The sequence below is a fragment of the Diaphorina citri genome, unplaced genomic scaffold, assembly GCF_000475195.1.
Source record: "Diaphorina citri unplaced genomic scaffold, Diaci psyllid genome assembly version 1.1 scaffold284, whole genome shotgun sequence".
Lineage (NCBI taxonomy): Eukaryota > Metazoa > Arthropoda > Insecta > Hemiptera > Psyllidae > Diaphorina > Diaphorina citri.
The window spans coordinates 141,873-164,116 of record NW_007377720.1 but is presented as its reverse complement, the minus strand read 5'-3'; the positions used below and the strand labels follow the sequence as shown (position 1 = coordinate 164,116).

Below are 22,244 nucleotides of genomic sequence, written 5' to 3'. Positions count from 1 at the left end.
GAGATGTGAAAGAAATGGAGAAAGTTCCAGTAAGTCAGGGTATAGTGAACTTTATGTAATTGCTTGGAATTAGATTGATACGAGTACGAGTACGAGTGTTTTAGTAGGGACCTGTAGGTAATGGACATAGGTATGTTAGGTATATTTAAACAGTAATGCAGTATATCCAATTAGATTCCAAAGGTTCTATGTAGATATTGTAGATGTAGGAGAAAGGTAATAATAATAATGACCAAATTTCGTACTAATTTATGTTTTCTAAATCTTTACAGTTACAACCCAAACAATTCAAAATACAATCAAATAATGTTAAAATAATGTTTAAAAAAGGTCGCTCAAAAGATAAATTAAACATAATTTTTAAAAGCAACGATAATCAGACAAAAGAAAAAAATCAGAAATGTATAAATAATGAACCAAGCTCAATTAGAAACCAATTGAAACAAATAAAAGATTATCAGATGATGAAAGCTGACGACCATTTCATAGCTAAACCTGAAGAAGGAAAAGAGGGACATTTTCAGAGTTCGGCAAACGATTATATTCAACCTCTGATTTTCAATGCAAGATGTTTCTTATCTGCACCTGAACCAACTGTAGATGAACGAACACTACAAGACCAATATATACATATTAGACAAAACTTGGAAACAAAAAGTCGAGAATTCCAGCATTTGTATGAAAATTATCAGAACTTGAAGAAAAAAATGCCCGTCAATATTTCAAATAAAAATGTTTGTAATGATTTTTGTAGTGCTACAAAAGACACCACTCCTCAGTCATTTGGTGCATCAACAAATAGAAGTACACATCAAACAAATGACAGCATACTACGATTCAATATTCAAGAGAAATCTGATTCAACAGCGGAAAGTGTAGTGAAAACAATGTTTGACGAAAGCAGTGATGAGCGAATTACTTTTGACAAAGTTATAATGGAACTGCAAGCGCGAATGACTGAAGATATGGCAATAATAGCAGACCCAAGTGATTATCAGCTAAATGTAATGGAACTGTTTACAAATTTAAGAACAATTGACGAAACCGGTGAAAGTCAAACATCTTTAGTTTCAATGGCACTGAGAGAAATGAGATCACTTCAAAATAGAGGTTGTGATGACACGATCTCCCAGTGTACAATTCGTGATAGGTAGCTATAACTTTTTTTTTCTTCTTTTTTTTAACAAAAATTTTTTTTTTTTTTTTTTTTTTTTGTGGGGGACATAATATTAACCTCAAAAGACATGGTCCAAGTGATCACTCATTCAAATACAAACCATGTGCAATGGTGCTTAACTTCAGTGATCCATTGGAAACTTGGGTATTCATTATGCTCTCTTATACGTCTATTTCTGTTTCAGAACAATGCTCAGAGTGAGCTAGGGGAACAACTGTACAATATTCAGCTAGCATGCGAAGATGAAACTCAGAAAGTAAATTTTGTTTGCACCTTACAAGAACTGGAAGAATTGGTGACTGGGTTCAAGCACATGGCCAAACATGTGCAAAATTTGAGATGATGTGAATCATTGATTAACCAAGTGTTAATTAAAAATGTCTACTGTTCTACTGATGTACTTCTAGTGGTAGGTATCAACCAGCTGATTTTTTTTTTCTCTTTTCAAGCTGCTAAGGTCTTATTATCCCAAAGTGAGAAGGAAGACAGGTAGGAGAAAGCCAGCTGTTCCAAGGCCAAACATTATCCATTTAGGATAAAATCAGCAATGGGCGGGAATCAAACCCATGGCCTAGCACTTACAAGTCAGACGCCCTACCAACCAAGCTGGCTGGAGAGAAGTTTTTATAGGAGCTCCACTTCATGCCAATAAGGCTTATTTAAAAATGGCTTGAATGACCAGTGGCCTATTCCAGAAAGCAACTTCCCACTCCCCATCATCCCCCAAATCCTCTTTTCCATTCCAACTTTCTGTTCCACAAAACTGGGAAATGGAAAGCTGAGCAACATAAAGAAAACCTTTTAGGAAGCAAAATAAATAGATATGAAAGAAAATTTCAAAATTGTAAGAAAATAAACAAGTGTTTTGAAGTTTTATTAATAATAAAAAAATATATACACGTACGTTACAAAAAATATATTCGTTATATCTACCTACCTACATAAATTACATAATATATTAAAGATTTACAAAATACGATTTTTTTTTAAATACAAATAAAGTTTGTATAAATTTAAGTTATCTCAACATTCACAAATGTCACAACAAAGGCACAAACATTACTCAAAAGAAATTCATAAGATCAATAAGATGTAATAAGTGATTTTTCATATTATCATTATTTAATCAAATCTTCATTATTTTCTATCGAAAATAAGTAAATTTGTTTTTGCTGATAAGATGTACCCCATCTCAAAAAGTACTGGACTCAGTTCAGTGCATATAGTAGGTATATACTTGTCATTATTTATACGTTTAACAAAAACAAAGTGATGAAAGAAACAGTTCATGTAAATAAATAAAAAGGCAGATCGGAGAACTACCAGTTCTTCCCCACCAGAGCACAGTCCTTTGAAATGTCACATGTCACCCAACTATATTACTCGATTGTTAAAACTAGATAGTAAAATAAAGCATAGCTTGTAGCTAACAGAACTTGATGTTGATTTAAAACTAATTCATCTTTGGTATTTTAAAAAAAAAACTTTATACATATTTTTCAGAATCATATTCAATACACTTAAAATCATTTTTATTTCTATTGTATCAATCAATTTGTTTTTAAAAACGGGTACCTACTAAGATAAGATAAGATAAGATAATCAAAGTCTAAAGTATAGAATGACTTGTTCCTTTGATATTAATTTTCATCGATAGTCATAACTGTCGGAGGGGAGGGTCAGTTTTCATTGGATAAACTCTGTGGCTTTAAGTGATTGTTATTTTCACCATTGGTCAAAATATTGGTCTTGGGAGTTTCGCTAGGTTCACTTTTACTATCACACGTTTTCTCTTTTTTATCCAGCACTACATCTGTATTTTTTATGTCCCCCACTGAATTTTTATCAGCATTTGGTGTATTCACAGTCGATAAACTTTCTGATTTAATATTAGAAACAGTATCCGTGACTGAGTTAGAACTAGAGTTGGTATTCTCTGAGGAAGAAATTACAACTGGAGTTGCTTTTTGTTCTGTATTGTCTTTGTTCGAATCTTTCCTCTCCTCATTTGTATTTGTTGTCAAGGATGGTGCAGAAGTTGTTATTGATGTAGTTGTTACTAATGATAGAGGTTGAGCTGATGAAATGGAAACTGTAGGAGGGAAAGATGCTAATGATGTAATAGGGGACATACGAGAGGAAGAATATGATTTGCTAGAACTTGTTGAGCTACTACTAGCAATCATATTAGCAGGCGAGAAAATACTATTTACACAAGTGGGTGATTTCTCTTTACTACTAGGTGATGACTTTACAGGAGAAAATGTTTTACTCACAACTTTTGAATTGGAAATACTGTTCAATGGAATATATGACTTGATGGAAGCAGGAAGGTTATGACTATTAGAAGTAGTGGGTGATACTGAAATAGAAGATGGAAGACTGGATAGAGAATAGATATGATTAGCTGCTGTAGATCGAGGCAACTCACTAGAGGAAGAAGATAAACATGTATTTGACATTGACATGGGTGAGGATCTAGAAGTAGATATAGGTTGAGCTGTTGAGGACCTAGGAGATGAAGGCGTCATCTTCTTTTCACTTTGAGGGGGAAGATGATGGTTAAACAAAGTAGATATAGAGGGAGGTAAGGAGGAGTGGAATGCGGGATTCTGCTGATATAAGGCTGACATTGCTTTCATAAAGTCGGGGGAATTAGGAAGCAAAGGATTATTGTCGGGAGGGTATGGCAAAAATCCAGGATAGAAAATACTGGGATGTAGAAATGGATTAAACTCTTTTATTTGTGAAGGTCGTGCGTATTTATTGTGTTTGTCTACAGATAAGTGTGATGGAGACGTAGAGTTATCTATGTAAGTTGGAGAATCTACTTTAGTTGTGCTTGATGAGACAGGTACAATGGGACTAAGAGTTCGAGGATCAACTTTGGTTAGAGTTGAGTTACTTGCTCTGGGTTTAGGAGGATCTTGTAGGGATAACTTGGGCAACGTTGTAGGAGGACTTGGACTATTCATAAATCTCGCATTCCGTGACTTGAAAATTTTCGATATATTTTCTTGTGGTTTCAAAGGGTCAGGGGTGCCCACTGATACTTTACTTCTAGATACTGTGGGGTTCCAAGGCTGAACCCCTGTCTTGAGTGTTTTGTACCTCGGTACAGAGGGGGCACGAGGTCGGGATCCCCGCGGCATATAACTACTGGGAGGAGGTGCAGAGGGAAGTTTTATATTGGGATTAGTGAAGGTCATGTGTGTTGTAGCTCTAGGTTCTTGAACCATAGGATACACCAATGCCCTGTTCCCTGGTATTGAATTGGTTGAAGTCTACTGGGAGGAGGTGCAGAGGGAAGTTTTATATTGGGATTAGTGAAGGTCATGTGTGTTGTAGCTCTAGGTTCTTGAACCATAGGATAAACCAATGCCCTGTTCCCTGGTATTGAATTGGTTGAAGTTACTGCTGGTACTGGGGAAGATATTGCCATTTCAGACTTTGGCACTTGAGGCAAAGCTTTGGTTTCATAAGCTGCACTTGTTCTTGGCACTGTATTTGTAAAGCTCGTGACATTCTTTTGTTGTTGTACAGAAATAGGTACAAAACTAGTTTCAGAAGTAACTGGAATTAGTCCATATTGTTGTTTACTTTGTGCTTGGGTGGTTAGATTCAACAAGTTGCTGCTATTCTGAGTCTGAGATGTGACAGGGGGAAGCACAGTAGCACTCATCACACCATTATCATTTATCTTTAGTTCTACTTCTTTCCATTCATTGGAATGTGCTCCTTGATTATTGATGGGAGGTGCAGGTTTGTTGATGTGGTTAGAGGTGTCATTAGCTTTAGGAATCACATTACCAGTGTTAGTGTTATTATCAGCATTAGAGTTTATGTCACATCCAATGGGAATAGCATCATTTGTTATTGGTTTGTGGCGAGAGTTTTGGCTATTGTCTGTATTAGATTCTTCACTAAGTTTTAAACGTTTTGAATTTTCAGCTTCTTCAGTTTCACTAATTCGTTTTATTTTCGTTTCTAATATTCGATAGCCAAGGTACATGGGAGTTTTCTGTAAGATAAGAACAAAAATCTGGTTACAACTTTTCTTTGACTGTAGATGATAATTAGAGGGGAAAATTTCAAAGGGGGAAAAATGCCGGAGGATCAGAAATTTACATAAATATCTGGAATTTTGGCCAGTAACTACAGGTGATAATGTTAAACTATTTTTAAAGGGTCTTTACCTTTTTCCACTGATAAATATAGGCTACATCCATGACAGATATATTCTGTGTCAGCTGTTCATTGTTACACACGAGCTCCACACAATGCTTGTTCGATAGATTGAATTTGTTCTTGAGGAATTTGTGTAAAATGGACACTGGTGCTGATGCTTTGCATCGCAAATAACGGCGCCCATAAACAGCCTGTGAAATAAGCCAAAACACTTTGAGTTAGGAACAGAATAAAGAAAATTAATTCAGGTATCAGGATGAATTTTGAGTGTGATGCTTTGCATCGCAAATAACGGCGCCCATAAACAGCCTGTGAAATAAGCCAAAACACTTTGAGTTAGGAACAGAATAAAGAAAATAATTCAGGTATCAGGATGAATTTTGAGTATAACATAACCACAATGTGCATGATGAAAGCTACAAATACAATATTACCAACACAAATAATATTGGAAAGGGAGGAATGCTTTGGGGGCAGACCAATTGTAAATTTGAAAGTTTAAATGTGCTCAAACTTTAACCTTGATAATCAGATCAGCCTCAATAGTGAAGTAAAAGACTATATTTTTCATAAGGTATTTTTAAAAAATGTAAAAATGTGTCCTTAATAAGTAGGTGGGTCTGGTGGGTTCTCATTAATTAATAATAATAACATTAATAAAATAATAACACTACAAGAGCAATAATTTTGCTTTAAAAAAAAAATAAAAAATAAAAAAAAAGAAGAAGATATCTCACATAAGTGCATGACATCTTACCTTATTACTAAAATAAGAAGAAAATAGGTCTTTACTTGACCAATAAACAATTTTTTTGGTGCAAAAGAGTCAATATGTTTCAGCATCTCATGATGCCATCCTCAGGACGAAATAGGTCTTACCTTATTGATATCATCAGAGCTATGAGCCAAATATTCCAACGTGATACTGATGTTCTCATCAGGTAAAATAATATCCGAGCTTTCTGTAATGATACCTTTGTCTTCACCAGTCAAACCTAGTGAATTCTGAATGGGTGTTGAGGAGAAAAACATCTGCCTCCTTTGCATTTCTTCTGCAAACAGATACACAAAAAGAACTGAGTATACCAAGTAGAGATTACATAATAATAAAATTTCTTATGATGACATGGTACTTTCACTGCAAATTGCATGTGACATGCACATACATCACTGCAAAAGTGTAAATTAAGGGTTCATTCTAAGACTATCAAGAAGAAAACAAATACTTGAGTATCCCATGTCATATTCTTTACATTGAAATATGTACTTACTTTCATAAAGGCCTGGTATGAGTTTGTAGACAACATTTTGCAGTCGGGTGTCAGGGCGTATGCTTTGTAGAGGTTTAGTCTTGTATACCAGGACATCACAAATGGGACAATACTTGTGTCTTTTAAGGTATTTCACAATACAGGTTTTGCAAACTGGAAATGAAAAGAACAGTTTAGGACCAGATTTATGTAACTGCATAAGACAATTTAGTGAATATACTGTGCCTGGACTGTGAACAAGAACATAGTAGGAATCAGGTTTTAAGGAACAAGACGGGAAAATACTGCAACTCAGGCAATTTTTGTGTTCCATTGATACATTTCCTGTAACTTTACGCCTTTTTCTCTCTACTTACTATTGTAGTCATTATTATTCTTATGGTACCTTCTATCTTACATTCTTACAATGTTAAAAAACTTGTTTTAAAATTTTCCTTATATTTTAAAATCTGGCAATTCAGATGAGAGAAACTTACAAGAATGCAGGCATTCAACAATTGTTGTGGCATCTATGTAATATCCTTTACATAACACACATATTAGAAATGGATTTAAATCTGTTACTTTCAATTTTTTGTTTGTAGAAATCATGTTTGAAGGTGCACAATCCTGGAACAAATAATTGAAACATAAATAAGTTACATGATGTTAAAAATGGACAGATAGGTGTTCTGAGCGATGAAAGTGAATACATCTACATCAGAAACTATTGACAACTTTTGCCTTGCTAAAATAGTGCCTGGATTAGGTACTATCACTATAACAGTTTATGCTTACCATGTTACAAACCCTCTAAATTCTTGTAGGCATTATCAGTAAAATATTCTCTCTATATTTTACAGTTTCCTCTGACCATGAACATCACAAACATGAAATAGGTAATCAACAGAAATCTGTTTGGAATACAAAAACACCATCACTGGACTTATATTACTTAGGAGCACTCAGCAGTAATTCAATTAGGAATGTTTCTTTTTGATAATTAGAAACTAATATAAGGTAACAAGATAGGTATAAAAAAATAAAACCTACTGACCTCATATTCAAATGTAAAATGTCACACATAGGTATCTCTTGACACTCCCCTGGCAAAGAAGACCTTCCACGATAAGTATCTGTAGTTTTCAACGTCCAAAAGAAGTTCTGGATCAAAGTACTTATCTGGAGACTATAATTTCCTTTAAAATTACACTTTAAATGGAAAAAATTGAAATTTGAAACACTTTTCCTAAAAAAGTAGTAAATTTTTCAAACTTTTTGATTTGATTTGTGAATTTTTATTTTTATTTTTTCGTTTATACTTTGGAGGTTTTTCACAAACAGGCTAAAAGACAGTGGATAAGGTTGGATGTGAATGAAAAGCGGAGCATAAAAAGTGAAAGTTGATTTCAGTTATAAATCTTCCTTCTTCGCCTTTTCCCATGTTCAGATGGGAATATGGGATTATGGGAGGCCGTTTGTCGTCGGCCTCTCCAATCAGCTTTAGAGTGATCGCTTTGAGGCCAACTGGTTTTGGCTAAACAAAATTTTCCGAGTGGGATGCCCTTCGCAATCAACCTTCACTATTGATATAGCGTGAGGAAATTTGGGCTAGTCTTATCCCTGTTTATAGTCCCCTAGCTAGACGCTGATCTACTCTCTGTTTATAGTCCCTCAGCCAGACTATAAATAAAAAGTAAAAAATAAATAGGTAATATTACACCCTTTAATAAAAAAAATCATTGATTTTATTAATATCTTCAATACTTTTTCATGAGGAAAAAGTGGATCTTTACAAAATATCACGTTCAAGAAATGTATGCTACAGTGCAACCTTTTTATTTATACTTTGGATTTTAGCCTCACTTTTTCGGATGCTAAATATGTTATCCGATGCCATTCCACCTCTTTGGTTTCGACGCACAAAGTGAACAGTGTTGCGACATCTCTCTAATCTAAAAAAAACCTCACAAAACACAGGGTGAATCCCTGATATTTTTTTTTTTTTTTTTTTTTTTTAGGAAATGTAAAATATAACTAATCAATGAATTACCTATGGCCTATTGTAACTTTCCAAATTACAAGTCTCAAACTCAGAATTTTGGATATAGAGGTATCTATAAAAATGGGAGCTATCCCTATCTCTGAGATTGTGGTTATATACCCGGTTACTATTGCTAGGACTGTAAAAAAAAACATGAAAATTAAAAAATAAAATCAATGCAATCCTTACCCCCGTACCCGCCTACCCGGTACGCAACCACAACCTGAAGAAAAAACCTCCCACCCCTTGAAGAGGTCAGGCGACCTGGCAACATAGCAAAGAAAGTAGAAAAAAAAAGTAAACAGAAACGCAAGAACGAAGAACGCAACACGAAAGTTAAAGTGTTAAGTTACAAATTACAAAAGTCCGAAAGGCGAAAGGAAAGTTCGAGTTGGTGATAAAAAGTTTAGGGGTGAGATTTTTCGAAGTTGACATCTGTATCTGATCTTACAACTACTGTTCTTGAGATTTTTGTTTACCTAGTAGCTTTGCGTAAAATATTAGATGCGAAAATCTGGCTCTGGAATTTGAGCTTCATAGTTCAATACCTTCTGCAGATCATTATTGAGGTATCTAGGCTACAAGACCAGTCCATATTAGGTACCTACCTATAACTACTTTTATTATAATAAAACCTAACCAAACACCATCAAAGCTGTCTAACCCTAAACTAATATCATTAACCACCGCTTCTTCAGGATGGTAAGTTATTAACTCTCGGCTCTACATTATCATTTTGAACTTTGGGTTTCTTTGCTAGTGCAGATGCATGAAAAACGTCCTAAAATAGAGCAAAAATCCACTCAACATGTTTCCCTTTTGAATAGTCTAGGATTAGCAAGCAACAGATTACTTTGTCAGCTTACAAGATAGGTGACAGCTCTTTTATTTTTCAGTATCTCCAATGGTTTCTGATCAATAGTTTGATCTGTATTCTAGCTCCAAAGATCCAAGGTCTCAAGTGCTGGTGAACAAGACAGCTGCCATAATGAAATCTACTAGCACAAGCTATAATAAAGCTTGGAACAGCAGCTTGTTAAAATCTAGGGCTAGGTGAAACAAAATAATATATTCAATATCTCATATACTAATGTACATTTAACTTCAATGTCTTAGTGTAGTTACACCAGTTTCAGGTACCTCAATCAAGAAAATGACATCAAACTAAACTCATTTGTTATTTGAAATTAAGCACAGGTTTGTACATTTTTTTCTTTTCAGAATGGAATCATGAGTACTCAGCAAAGCCCCACTGTTTTGCAACAACAACAGGCTTTACTTCCTGTTGAAAGGGAGAAGATTTATCAGTGGATACTTGAACTGTCCATTCCTGAAACTCGGGAGAATGCTCTTTTGGAACTAAGGTAAAGTGGATGGGATTTTGTGGTCCAGAACGTTCCTATTTTACCCTTGCATTTAACTTGAGAATGTTTTCTTGCAGGACTACAGCCTTGTTTTGGGCTTTTGCAAAGGAAACTTGTGAAAATTTTGAGAAATGGACCAATATGGTTAACATGAGATTGTAGACCTGGCTGTAACTTGAGTTCAATGTTTCTGCAAAATTTGAGCTCAGTTCTTTGACCATATTAGTGCACATGAAATTGATTAAAATATCTTGAGTAAATCAGGTTATTAATTAAAATTTATTTATTTTATTTTTTCAGTAAAAAGCGGGAAGTAGTGCCAGACTTGGCACCTATGCTATGGCACTCATTTGGTACCATTGCAGCTCTGCTCCAAGAAATCATCAACATCTATCCAACTATTAATCCTGCCACACTCACAGCCCACCAGTCCAACCGAGTGTGCAATGCTTTGGCTCTCCTTCAGTGTGTTGCATCCCATCAGGAGACCCGATCTCTGTTCCTGGCAGCACACATCCCACTCTTCCTGTATCCATTCTTGCATACCACCAGTAAGACCAGACCTTTTGAGTACCTGAGATTGACAAGTCTAGGAGTGATTGGTGCATTAGTCAAGGTGTGATAATCAATTAAGTGTTTTATGTTTTTTTTTTTTTTTTTTTTTTAGTGATTTTGTCATTTATTAAGGTGTGATAAAAAATTATTTTTTTTTTTTTTTTTTTTTTTTTTTTTTTTTTCACTTTTTTTAGTTCTTATAGAAAAGGTCTATTTTTTATTTATTGCTCTAGGTACTAAGTAACTATCAAATGATATTTGCAAACTGAAGTATGTACCTACTTATAAGCTTCTTAAATCATTACTGAAGCTGCTGATCAACCTCAATGGTTACTTTTGAGTCTAAGTTAAATGATAAAACTTGTCAAAGTGTATTAATTAGGGAACGACCTTATTTATGATGAGTAAGTAGTATTTATCATGGTTTACACAGTTAAAATTTCTTTTTATTCTTTGTTGAGTCCATTCTAGTCCAGGTTATAATGTAACAACTTGTTCTAAGCTGACAGTCTAAATTCATGTTCACAGTTGTCAGTTCTAAGCTGACAGTATTCTTTATTCCTGTTCACAGACGGACGAGCAAGAAGTGATCACATTTCTACTGACAACAGAAATCATTCCCCTCTGTCTGAGAATCATGGAGTCTGGGTCTGAACTGTCCAAAACAGTGGCCACATTTATTCTCCAGAAGATACTCCTTGATGACAGTGGCCTTTCTTATATTTGTCAAACCTACGATCGATTCTCTCACGTGGCTATGATTTTGGTAAGTTTACTTCTTCCTTGATCAGAGAATAGAAAAGTAAATGCTTACTAAAGTAACGAGAAAATATTGCAATCTTAAAAGGGGGGGAAAAGATGTTTGATAGAGAGAACTGTAACAACGAAGGTCTTATCGTCCGAATCAAAGGGAGAATGGGGAAAAAATCGAACCCACGACCTAGCACTTACAAGGCGGACGTTCTACCCACTAAGCAAATTAGGCTGGCTAATTTCGTGTTTCAGCCTCGTGAGAATAATAAAATTGAGTAAGTGCTACTTATTGGTAAATGAGTAGTGGAAAGTGTTGATATTGTCAGTGTGAAATGAGCAATTTTCAGTGTCACAAGAAAGAGGCAATGTCAATAAACGATTGTAAATGCTCTTGCCTTGCCTTCACCACAGCCAATTAAATTCTTGTTTGATTTTTTTTCCTCCAAGTTGTGTATTTCATTATGTGACTTGGTTTTTCATTGATTATTTACTTATTATACTTTCAGGGCAAGATGGTGATCTCCCTAGAGAAGGATCAGTCCTCCAGATTGCTGAAACATGTGGTGCGCTGTTATCTACGTCTCTCGGACAATGCCAGGTAAGAGAATATCCCTCTCCTCAATCTTCTATTCACTACATCCTCTCTTCTCTATCCCTCTCTTAAATCATCTTAAACCTTTTCTGTCCACCTTAGCTTTGCTCTTCCTCTCTTTTACCCCACGTCCAGTCTCTCCACAACCCTTTTTAACTTCATTCCTCCTCTCCACTTGTCCCAAACCTTTGTTGTTATTTTTACCACACTCTTGACTTTTTTTGTGCAACAGAGGCTTGCATAGCCTCAAACCTATAAATCTCTGTGGTCATTTTATTCAAAATGAACTTTTTTTTGACAAGGAATATATTTATTTCTGCTTTATTGTACAAATGAGTGTTTATATATTAGAAGGATTCAACAAGGAACATTGCATAGAAAATAAAAGTAATAATACAGAAACTCATCTCTAACCCTCGCGCTTCGTGTTTGTTTTCGTCAGAGCTCGCGAGGCCTTACGGCAGTGTCTACCGGATCAGCTCCGAGACAGCACCTTCTCCGTGTGCCTCAACGATGACAAGTCCACCAAGAACTGGCTGGCTCAGCTCATCAAGAACCTGGAGTCTGTATCTGCCGGTGTGGTGTTGGGCGCGGGCAACAACCTGGCTCCCCAGTGAACGGAGGAGTTGTGGAGAATATTGTGATAACCAGAGTCTCGTGTATAGTCGTATTTTATTATGCCTCTCTGTGCAGACTATGCACTCACACTCAAGAGGCAACCAAGAGAAGATTTTTTTTTTTGCCACATTTACTGTAACGAGCCACGTATGTACTTTTAATGGTTATCTCGTATGGTTTCAATGTGGGCCTCTGAAATTTTGCCATTTTTTGATCAAAAAAAAATTTCAAGAATTAAAGAGTCCGTGGGGCAAAGACCTAAGATGTTAGTCCCCTCTTAAAATAAATGTTCACAAAGAGTCTGTCTCTCATGTTCAGGGAGATATTTTAATTCAAGGTTTTCTTTGGGTAAACACCATGGAATATGCTTTGGGAGCCAGAGTGTTGAAAATGGCGTGTCACAGAGAGGAATAATAAAATACGGCTTATATTAACCCTCCCTCTCCTAACCCCAAATCATAACCTTTCCCTAACCTGATTCTGAGTCCTAATCTAACGCTGAACCTTTTTCTTCAAATTAAATTGATCCCTAGGGCAAGGCAATGCCTAAACCCTTGACAAATGGAGTGTGCCTGAAGGCATGTGATGTCATTTTTCATTACCCTTCCTTTCTCCCTTCCCTTGTTCCCCTCTAACCATATTTCCCTAATCCAGTTCTGAACCTTTTCAGATGGTCTTCATTATTCCTCCTCCCTCCCTCCCTTCCCTTGTGGCGTAGGATTTGTTTTACCACCGAGACCGACAGCAGCATTATTTATTGTAAGAGAATTTCTAGTTGTAATCTGGACGTAACTTTGTTGTAATCTGGAGAACCGGTCATCACCAATTTGCCCAAAAGTCATAGCCAAGAGAAGTCTGCCCGAAGCCAGAGTTTTTTGTTTTGTCAGGATATACCTATCCTTGTGTGTGTATGAAATTCTGAAAAATGTTCCTGTTTAAGACTGAAATTATTGTTGAAATGCGTCCTAGTTCCCCGAAATGCGTCCAAGCAGTTACCCAGGCTCATTCAAGAAATCGCGAGCTCGCATCCCGACCAGTGATAACTTTCGAGGATCTTGACGGATTATGGAATGGCTGTAGAAACGGACCTGCCTGCTGAATTGAATCGTTCACTTTTAAATTTACTGAGTCCATTGTCTCTTCGTTTGATGGTTAGTCAACAGTACAGTCTTCATTGTATAAAATAATCACTTATACGACGCGTATTTCATCTTGATATTCGGATTTATGAACATTTAAACCCTGATGTTCTCATAACCTTCCAGTCCGTACACGTCTACTTTCAGCTCTCTTCTATCTAAATAGCCCATTATTTTTCTAGAAATATAAAACGAAACAATAAAAATAACAAAATTCTGTTGTACAAAGTTGTGTTGTATTTATTTTGTGAACCTTATGACATACAATCAAGTTACTCATCTTGATTTTAATTTTCTTACTAAAATACACACTCCTATAGTTCCAGGACTAATAAATTAATACTAACGGCCTTTTGAGCTAAGGTAGAAACAACCAGTCTACAAAGAGCTAATTAAGTAGGAAAGAAATCTCTGGTCTTTTTTTCTGGTAGAACAAACTTTATTAAAGGTTGCCCTCAAGAAAGCATCCAAGTGAGTTGATGAGGTTTTCCATTTTATCTTTTCTAAGGTACAACACTGGTATTCCGACGTTTCTCATTAATACTAACATAAGAAAGTACGAGCGGTAAAAGTGAACTTTGCTGATTTTTTTGCACCATCCGGTGTTGAATTGTTGATACACCAATTCTGTCAAAGTTGACTTAGACCGCATGTACTCTTTAGAAATTTACTTTAAACTAAAGTGAAAATTTCAAGAAACGCACCTGTCTATTTTATACTGTAGAAAAAGAACTTTTTAAAACTTACCAAAAAACCTTAATAGTAGTAACACAAGAACTACACCGATTATATTATTTTATCTATTATTAAATAATTTCAATGTACATGAGAAATAATAAATTCTGTTTAAAAAAAATGTTATATACAACTTGTAACTCCTGATACTGATAAAAATTGCAATCGTAAATTATGCATACAATTGAATGTTTATGCGAAGTGAACAAAATCAAATCGCTGTTTGATAAATTCAAGTTTATCTACTGTGTAACATTCAATTTTGAGAATAAACAAATTTTTGACCCTAACTTCTTAAATTACCAAGTCCTTGCGCGATCACTACTATTCTAATGTAGAAAATGCTTAGACCTATGTAGAGAAAGATCCTATCTTATCTCAGTGAACAGAAATGCTAGTACCTAGCTTCAAATACAAGTGAACATTTCAGTGAGTAAGTTTTTACAGAAATCTCTGTTCTACCAGTGAAAGTAAACGCCTATCTATTGCTTTGAATAATCAATCAGGTAGGACAATGTCACTCATCTTTTTATGACAGATGACTTTTTGTCATTGCACAAACCATCACATTAGATTATTATTAAGGACAAAATAATTTTGCTTTTGTATGGCTTTAATAATTATTGGAAACGGTAGTAATCCCAAAAATAGGTAAATGTGAATTAGTACTAGTTTTAAATTAAATAATCATGAAAGACACACAATAGGTAGTTATGAAATGTTGAAGTTCGGTGATTTTACCATGAATATTATCATACATGTACCTATCCTTTAGCTACAGAGAATTCCTTGTACTCCGTTCAACAAGTACCAAAAGTGGTCAAACGCTTTCTGCCCCTGATGTACATTAACTTGTAAAAATGAAAATGTATAAGATGTGAAATGAAGATAAAACGGATAAAATATTACGTTTCGTGTAAAAAGAAATAACAAAAAATGAAAATGAAATTTTATTTATAGCTTAAAGAATAACAAAATAGGCAAGAGGAAGGAGGGAGGGATTATAACAACTGTTGAGAGAGACATTTGTATGACTCGGAGTTTTCGTACTGACGTATGTGATAATTTATAACAAGATCCAGGTGATTGGAAGTCTGGCTAAATGTGCAATGGGTTAAGCGTTTGTCTCATAATCTAGGGGTCACGGGATCGAAACAAAACATTTAGAACAGAACTAGCAAACAAAAAAAGTATCTCAGATCAAACTGAAGGGATTTAGAGCCCATTTCTCTATACACTCTGCAAAATGGTCCTCATTTTATTCTGCCTTGGCATTGAATGGAGGAAGAGAATATTTTTTGAAACTAAAGTTACTAAAGAGCGCAGAGTGCATGGAGACATCGACCCCAGCTTCCTTTGCTTTCATCCATTCAAGGGCAAAAGAAGATATGAAAACAAAACTATCACTAGAGTTCAGTCTATTTATTCCTCTCATGTGACCCCTAGCGTTTCAACCTAGGCCGGAGCGAGGGGGCCTCTATGACTAGTGTAAATCTAGCAAAACGTCAATTATGCTGATCTGAGGCTGAGGCAGGAAACAACAAGGAGTATACAAAAATTTAACAACAACTGAGACAAAATATCACCACATTCGACAACCTGAGCTGGTCTCTTGATAGTTTGATAACATCACTACGTAAAATACGTTTTTGAGAAAGAGAAAAAATAGAGTGGACACTAGACACAGCACAAAACTCACAAAAAAAAGCTTCACGGAAGTCAACTTAACATCCTAACATAAATACCGAGCAGTCTTAGTAATTTTATTTCGAGGAAACACACTTGCTTGGGAACTGCACATCTCTCGTCCATGGGGTGTGTAAAGTTTTATACAAACACAAGAGGCCACTGCGCCACAACGGGTTAAAGTTTCTACAATTCATCGTGATCGTGCTCGTGTTCCTGAAAGCAGAACAGACAAGGGTTAAGTTAAACATTTGTACTTAAGTGTTTAATGTTTAACCAAAGTATTAGTAAACCACGGTAAAGAATGTAGAATAATAACAACTAAGGCTTTGTCCCACAACCAATTATCTTGTAAGTAACTAACTGTTTGTTCAGGTTTATTTTCTTAGAACTCCCAAAGTATGTTACACAAATCCTGTTTGGAGTTCAGTGCCCAGATTGAATTTAATTAGGTAGGTACTTAGCACCTACAGTACATTGGCTGCACCAGTTCTCAACCACACATCAGCCTAGTCAGCTGGACAATAAGACCTTAGCAGTTCAATTCCCTCTATCAAACATAAAAAAATCAACCAAACACTTAAGTTAAGCAACGTCACGCGTGTCACCTAAATGGAGGAGTCGGGGACACACTTCGAGATGTGGTAAGGTTCAGGCCTTATTTTTTCTCCCCCTGCAAGGTTTCAAATCCACGGCTTCATTCTTACCTCTGCTTTGCCAGTCGTTTCTTCTTCATCTTCGTCTTCATCATCATCCTCGTCCTTCTTCTTGTCCTTGGCCGCTGCTTCCTCTGCCTTTCTCTCTTCTTCGTCTTGCTTCTCCTTCATCTTCTTCTCTCCTTCCTGTAATAGGGGGGAAAAATAGAAAAATGTTTTAGAATATAACAATCTTACAAAAATACATAATTTTCCTGTAATAAATTCCCCATGCAGCTTGGATTCAAACTACAGTTTTTGTTGTTTTTAAAAGATGAGTGTTTCACCGCCATTTTGATTTCGTAGCAATGAAACAACTGCAAAGTACTCTGGTTACAAAACACCAGTTGCACAAACTGGGAATAGTTTGGGGGGAAAAACTATTGAACACACGGGGTACAAGATGAAGTGACAGGGTTAGTTCAATAATGAACAATGAGCAAGAAATTTTAGACTTTCTAGGAAAAGTGGACAGTCAGCTGAATTGATAAATTCAAAACGATTGATTTTTTCTTCTCCCATTTAATCAATTTTATTGTATTCATTAAAAGGACTTTGTGACTTTAGAGGACAAATAAAAAACCCAAAACTTACAAAGGCTGGCTTCCAGATATCTTCAGCGTATTTCTTGGCAGTAGCAATGTCATCGGTGATCAGAACATTATCGAAGATGGTACCGGACTTGACTTGCCACAGATCGAATCCAATAGTACAGATTTCGGGCTTGTAGTACAGCTCTGGGTCTGGACTGTATTCGGGGTTGTCAATTTCTGGGTGCACCCACACTCCCTAAGGAAACAAGAAGATGGGGTTACTAAGACAGCCTGTGGAGGGGTACTTAGATAACTAAGTGGATTTGGTACAAAACGAAGTGATGGGGGAAAAAGATGGGAACTTAACTGAAAACAAGAATAAGATAATACCTGCTTTTGCTCCCACAGTCCAAACAAGAACTGATGAGGGATCATAGCTAACTTAGTATTACTTATCTGACTCACAAAGTATGCTTAACAGTTCCCACATCTTGGGATCTATTGTAAACCTTCTATTGTTTCATACAATTTATTTGTCATTCTTCCCAGAAACACTCTGATTTCATTGAAATCTTAGTCTACGAGTATTAACATGATTATGAATGCAAATTGAGTTTGATTGCAAATTCCGTATATTTGAATCATCCTAATCTCACCTTGTAATCTGGGTTCTCAATTTGCTTGGGTGCCCACACACCCTTGTACTCGGGGTTGTCAATCATGGGAGCTTCCCACTCTCCGTCCATCTCATCATCCCAATCGGCAGGCTTGACGGCATCTGGGTTTGGAATGTGCTCGGGCTTCTCCCAGTCTTCGGGCTTGGTGTCGTTAGGGTCAGCAATGGTGGGTCTGTCATCCCAGTCTTCTGGCTTCTTGGCTTCAGGGTCCTTGATTTTCTTGGGTGGCAGGAAGTCCCAGTCATCTTCCAGGTTTCCATTTTGTACACTTTCGTTATCAATAAGAACCTAAAAAAGAATAAGGTTTAATAGTATAATGGTAAAGCTGTACCAGACACAGAAAGAAAGTAAGTAAGTATTGATCCTACATACTGGACTACAACACAGGGATTTTGTTAGAAAAATCCCCCATTTCAATGTAATGCAATATATTAATATTCCTAGGGAGGTAGGAAAAGAACAAACTAATGGGTAAGCTGATAGAACAATTATCTTGCTTTTCTCTTCCTTCTTTTTAGTCTTTTAAAGTGCCATTTTGATCACAACACAATAATTAGGTATGATAACAGATTAATAACAAGGGCTTATCTACTGCATGACTGAGTTGCTTACATCATAGGTGTTATCGGGCTTAACAATCAGAGTGTACAAGTGAGTGAAGACATCATCCTTGCAGCGGATGTCCTTGTTGATGAGCAAATTTTTACCCTTGTAGTTGAAGATCACATGCACTTTCTTGGTGCCAGGTCCACAAATGTCAGGCCCTGAAATGATCAAGGAATTAAAGTCAAGCTCATATGTAAATATGTACTTAAATTTGAATAGGTGGGGAGGAATAAATTCAGTAAATTTGCCATGGACGTGTCTTATGCATAATTACCAATAAGGCACCCCACCCCAAGGAATATTCTTTTGGGGTGGGGGAAGGAGGATGTGAGTATTTTCAGTAGGTAGTAAGTACCTAAGGCATTTAGGTTATTTCCATACAGGGTAAAACAGGCTGTGAAACAACAAGTTAAAACTTTTATAACACCCTGTACTTACTGTTTTCAATGTATAACCTGAGTACATAGTAGTGTGCCAGGAACTTTTCAATCCCATTCAGGCAGGATAAACCAGGTATAGATATTCTATTATAATTAAGTATGAGTTGATACTAGAAAACAAGGTATACCTATTCTCTTCTATGCAAATCATTTGTGCCTTGAAAAACTTACCAAACATGATCAGGTATGGGGATTCACCATGCATGTTGGTCTGTTCTAGAGAACAGTCAAATACCTTGACGTATCCACCTCCACAGTCAATATTCTGTTCATGTTTGACAGTGAACTGAATGACTAGATCTTTGTCTTTGTTGCTGAATGGAGTAAACTTCTTGGACAAAGCATAGAACCTTGCATCCTGAGATGTTTGGATACCTGAGAGAGAAAAGAAATGTAACTTGGATTAGGTAAAAAATTCCTACTTAATCAAATAACCTCTGTGTTCTTTGAAAATTTCAAGGAATTTTCAATCATAAAAAAAAAGTAACAGGGTCACAAAAGGGACTGTGGACCCAAATGTAATTTAATAATGTGTCCAGAAATAGACATGTGAGGAGAGACAAAATGGGTTTGGTGATAATGACAATACTATGACTTTGAACCCTGTGTACTGATAGTGCTGATAATGCATAGTTAAGGATTGACATTGATTTATAACCACAGTACCTAAATCAAAAACTAGGTAGGAACATAGATAACTACAAATACCTGGGTAGTAATTTATAATAATAAAATCTGGGTACACACTTGATGTTTAGTAGGCTTACCCTTGTCTTTTTCAGCATCATTGTAGAATTTGCCAGCTGACAAGACAAATTTGCCAAATTCTTTTCCTGGGTGTTGTGAGTAAACCCATTCCTTTTCCCAGGCATCTGAAAATGTAAAATTTTAAATTAGTTACAAATAAACAGTTACAAGAACCGATTACACTATGTGTATGTCATATGGACAAGAAAATATTTAAAGGGATTCCACTTATATGCAAATATCTCCAATAAACCAAAACCTTAATTCCTGAGGAATTGCTTGTAACATTAGAGTACCCCTCTTTTACTCAATAGATATGTATCTGAAGTAGGTAGGCACACAAGTGTTTCCAATACCTACTTGCTATATTTTCAATGGCCTTGAGGTAAATAGAAAGTGATTAGTAATCAATCTGCCACCTAATAAAAAATTGCCACATGTGCACTACAAAATGCATGACCAAAGTAATTGCCATAAATCTGTTAGATGTGAAAACCGAGGTTTTTTGAGATCTGCTTATTTTACAGGTGTAGGTACCTACTTGAGATGTGTAAGTAGGTACTGAAATTAATGTATGTGACTTATGTACTTGTAGCAAAATAATTGGAAGCATGCTGGTCTTTAAAATCTAGATCTTGGAATGGTTTGAGACTAATTAGGGATTAGACCATTCTTCATTTTTATGAATAAGCTAAGATATGTGTTAAGCAATTAAGGAATCACTTTGGTACCCCTTGGTTAACAATCTCATGTTGATTTTTGGTCAATTTTTGAACATTTTTCCAAAAATTAATTTCAATTTAAGACTTAAACCAAAGGTAATTTACCCAGCACTTGCCGTTAAAACTTTACTTTAGACTGGCTATGGCCAACAAACTTCAGTTTACTATTTTCTAACCTTTCTAACAGTTCTGATAAGTACTTGCTCTCTACTACAAAGGATAAACCTGAAATAACTCAAGGGTGATACAAATCTTGAAAGTGTTTTACTGGGATTCTTTAGCAACTTTAACACTCACTCCACCCTAAGCAGTTCTTCATCCACCTAATCAAGATTTTATTGACTTGAGACAGCTTTCTAATCATGAGATATTCTACCTACTCAGGATTCGTGAAAACAATCAATTTGCAAATAAATGACGTCTTTTTTTTATATCAGTACTTTTTTGTGGAGGGTAACTCTTGACGTTAATTTTTTAACACGAAGTGTTTTTTTGGGGGGTTAATTATGTGCTAAACTAATATTGACGGTTTTCCTGATGAGATCAAGTATCCAGTCTGTTTTAAAATTTGATTGAAATCAACGATGTGGACTCCTACGAAATACAAAAAGTTTGGTGTAGGTAAGTGTTTAGTGATAAGACAGATACCTCAGCTGGTACCTACTTGATCTGATATGATAGTACAAAGTAACAAGAGAAACTACAGTGTACAGGAAGTCAATTATATCTAGATCACTTGAAATCATTATAATAGATATCGGATGGTCAATCCACTCAAGCCAGGCTTCTTATTTACTCTAATCAGTGGGTCAACAAAATATTGATGTGTTATCAGAAAATTAGTACGTACATTACTTTGTAGCCTCACAATATTTATGTCCACAGTACAACCTGTTATGGAATTGAGGATCACTATCAGAATGAATTTGTCTTGGGTTAGAGACACTATATATACTAGTAAATCTGTTCTAGAACAGGTAACATCGTAACTTCAACTGTTTTCTTGATTTAGGTTCCTCTTCTCCATCTCTCACGATCTTGTGCTTCGTCCTTTATTTCTTCAAATGTCCTTCCTTTTAATATGTCCATCAGCATTCCGAATTTCTTCCTTCCTCTCGATCTCGTTCCTTCAATTCTTCCTTCCATGATTCTCCTCTGTATACAGTCTCTTCTTAAAATATGCCCCAGCCAGCTTCTTTTTCTCTTCTTTATTGTTCTCAGAATGGTCCTTTCTTCTCCAACTCTTCTCAACACTTCTTCATTTCTCACCTTGTCTGACCACTTGATATTCTCAATTCTTCTCCACAGCCACATCTCAAAACTCTCTAAATATGTTTCTTCTTTCTTCCTCATCGTCCAAAGTAATGTAATCGGGTCAAATTTTCGATGGTCAGTTTTTGATGGCAAAACACGTTTTGATGTCCCTAGAGCCTAAATCCAAAGTTTCAGCCATTGGTCCGTGTGTGTGTGTGTGTGTGTGTGTGTGTGTGTGTGTGTGTGTGTGTGTGTGTGTGTGTGTGTGTGTGTGTGTGTGTGTGTGTGTGTGTGTGTGTGTGTGTGTGTGTGTGTGTGTGTGTGTGTGTGTGTGTGTGTGTGTGTGTGTGTGTGTGTGTGTGTGTGTGTGTGTGTGTGTGTGTGTGTGTGTGTGTGTGTGTGTGTGTGTGTGTGTGTGTGTGTGTGTGTGTGTGTGTGTGTGTGTGTGTGTGTGTGTGTGTGTGTGTGT

The 22,244-nt window shown here is 36.0% G+C and overlaps 4 protein-coding genes and 1 long non-coding RNA gene across 8 annotated transcripts in view; 3 read left to right on the top strand and 2 right to left on the bottom strand.

Moving 5' to 3' along the window:
• Nucleotides 1-1,785: 1,785 nt before the first annotated feature.
• LOC103507062 (flocculation protein FLO11) lies at nucleotides 1,786-7,904 on the bottom strand. Of its 2 annotated transcripts, XM_026822019.1 has the most exons (7): nucleotides 7,673-7,904; nucleotides 7,113-7,245; nucleotides 6,637-6,789; nucleotides 6,245-6,417; nucleotides 5,374-5,556; nucleotides 4,547-5,198; nucleotides 1,786-4,418 (listed from the first exon to the last, which is right to left on the bottom strand). In XM_026822019.1, exons 2-7 carry the CDS (start codon nucleotides 7,225-7,227, stop codon nucleotides 2,857-2,859), a joined length of 2,838 nt encoding a protein of 945 aa, XP_026677820.1. In that variant the 5' UTR covers nucleotides 7,228-7,245; nucleotides 7,673-7,904; the 3' UTR covers nucleotides 1,786-2,856. The 2 variants fall into 2 exon arrangements, with proteins under 2 accessions (XP_026677820.1, XP_026677819.1); XM_026822018.1 differs by having other exon boundaries at nucleotides 1,786-4,413; nucleotides 4,542-5,198; nucleotides 6,637-7,904.
• Nucleotides 4,274-4,679, top strand: LOC113466521. Its single transcript, XR_003390900.1, has 2 exons — nucleotides 4,274-4,346; nucleotides 4,475-4,679. It is a non-coding gene; the product is annotated as an uncharacterized LOC113466521 (long non-coding RNA).
• A 1,054-nt stretch (nucleotides 7,905-8,958) lies between the features above and the next one.
• On the top strand, nucleotides 8,959-13,908 carry LOC103507054 (CCR4-NOT transcription complex subunit 9). Of its 3 annotated transcripts, none has more exons than XM_008471492.3 (6): nucleotides 8,959-9,259; nucleotides 9,881-10,023; nucleotides 10,324-10,639; nucleotides 11,150-11,344; nucleotides 11,838-11,929; nucleotides 12,366-13,908. In XM_008471492.3, exons 2-6 carry the CDS (start codon nucleotides 9,890-9,892, stop codon nucleotides 12,538-12,540), a joined length of 912 nt encoding a protein of 303 aa, XP_008469714.1. In that variant the 5' UTR covers nucleotides 8,959-9,259; nucleotides 9,881-9,889; the 3' UTR covers nucleotides 12,541-13,908. The 3 variants fall into 3 exon arrangements, with proteins under 3 accessions (XP_008469714.1, XP_008469712.1, XP_026677817.1); XM_008471490.3 differs by having other exon boundaries at nucleotides 8,960-9,361; XM_026822016.1 differs by having other exon boundaries at nucleotides 8,972-9,071.
• A 271-nt stretch (nucleotides 13,909-14,179) lies between these two features.
• LOC103507061 (calreticulin) lies at nucleotides 14,180-19,934 on the bottom strand (the record flags this gene model as incomplete). The annotated part of the gene is made up of 7 exons (XM_026822017.1): nucleotides 14,180-16,317; nucleotides 16,809-16,943; nucleotides 17,391-17,585; nucleotides 17,986-18,294; nucleotides 18,619-18,770; nucleotides 19,224-19,427; nucleotides 19,820-19,934. Coding segments are annotated over 7 exons (1,140 nt in total), but the record flags the coding sequence as incomplete, so codon positions are not given.
• Nucleotides 19,935-20,997: 1,063 nt separating this feature from the next.
• The window catches only part of LOC103507060 (dedicator of cytokinesis protein 3), a 49,760-nt gene continuing 48,513 nt past the window's right edge, over nucleotides 20,998-22,244 (top strand). Inside the window, exon 1 of the mRNA XM_026822010.1 lies at nucleotides 20,998-21,142. Within this exon, the coding sequence (XP_026677811.1) occupies nucleotides 21,106-21,142 (37 nt within the window). The 5' untranslated portion in view covers nucleotides 20,998-21,105. The remainder of the gene's footprint in view (nucleotides 21,143-22,244) is intronic.

Coding starts and splice junctions, on each gene's coding strand:
- LOC103507054 (XM_008471490.3), top strand. Junction 10,640..11,149: donor TGATTGGTGCATTAGTCAAG/GTGTGATAATCA, acceptor TCCTGTTCACAG/ACGGACGAGCAAGAAGTGAT. Junction 11,345..11,837: donor CTCACGTGGCTATGATTTTG/GTAAGTTTACTT, acceptor TTATACTTTCAG/GGCAAGATGGTGATCTCCCT.
- LOC103507062 (XM_026822018.1), bottom strand. CDS start 6,949: ATGGAACACAAAAATTGCCTGAGTTGCAGTATTTTCCCGTCTTGTTCC. Junction 5,557..6,244: donor GCTCTGATGATATCAATAAG/GTAAGACCTATT, acceptor CTTATTTCACAG/GCTGTTTATGGGCGCCGTTA. Junction 4,414..4,541: donor GGGCATTGGTTTATCCTATG/GTTCAAGAACCT, acceptor GTGTATCCTATG/GTTCAAGAACCTAGAGCTAC.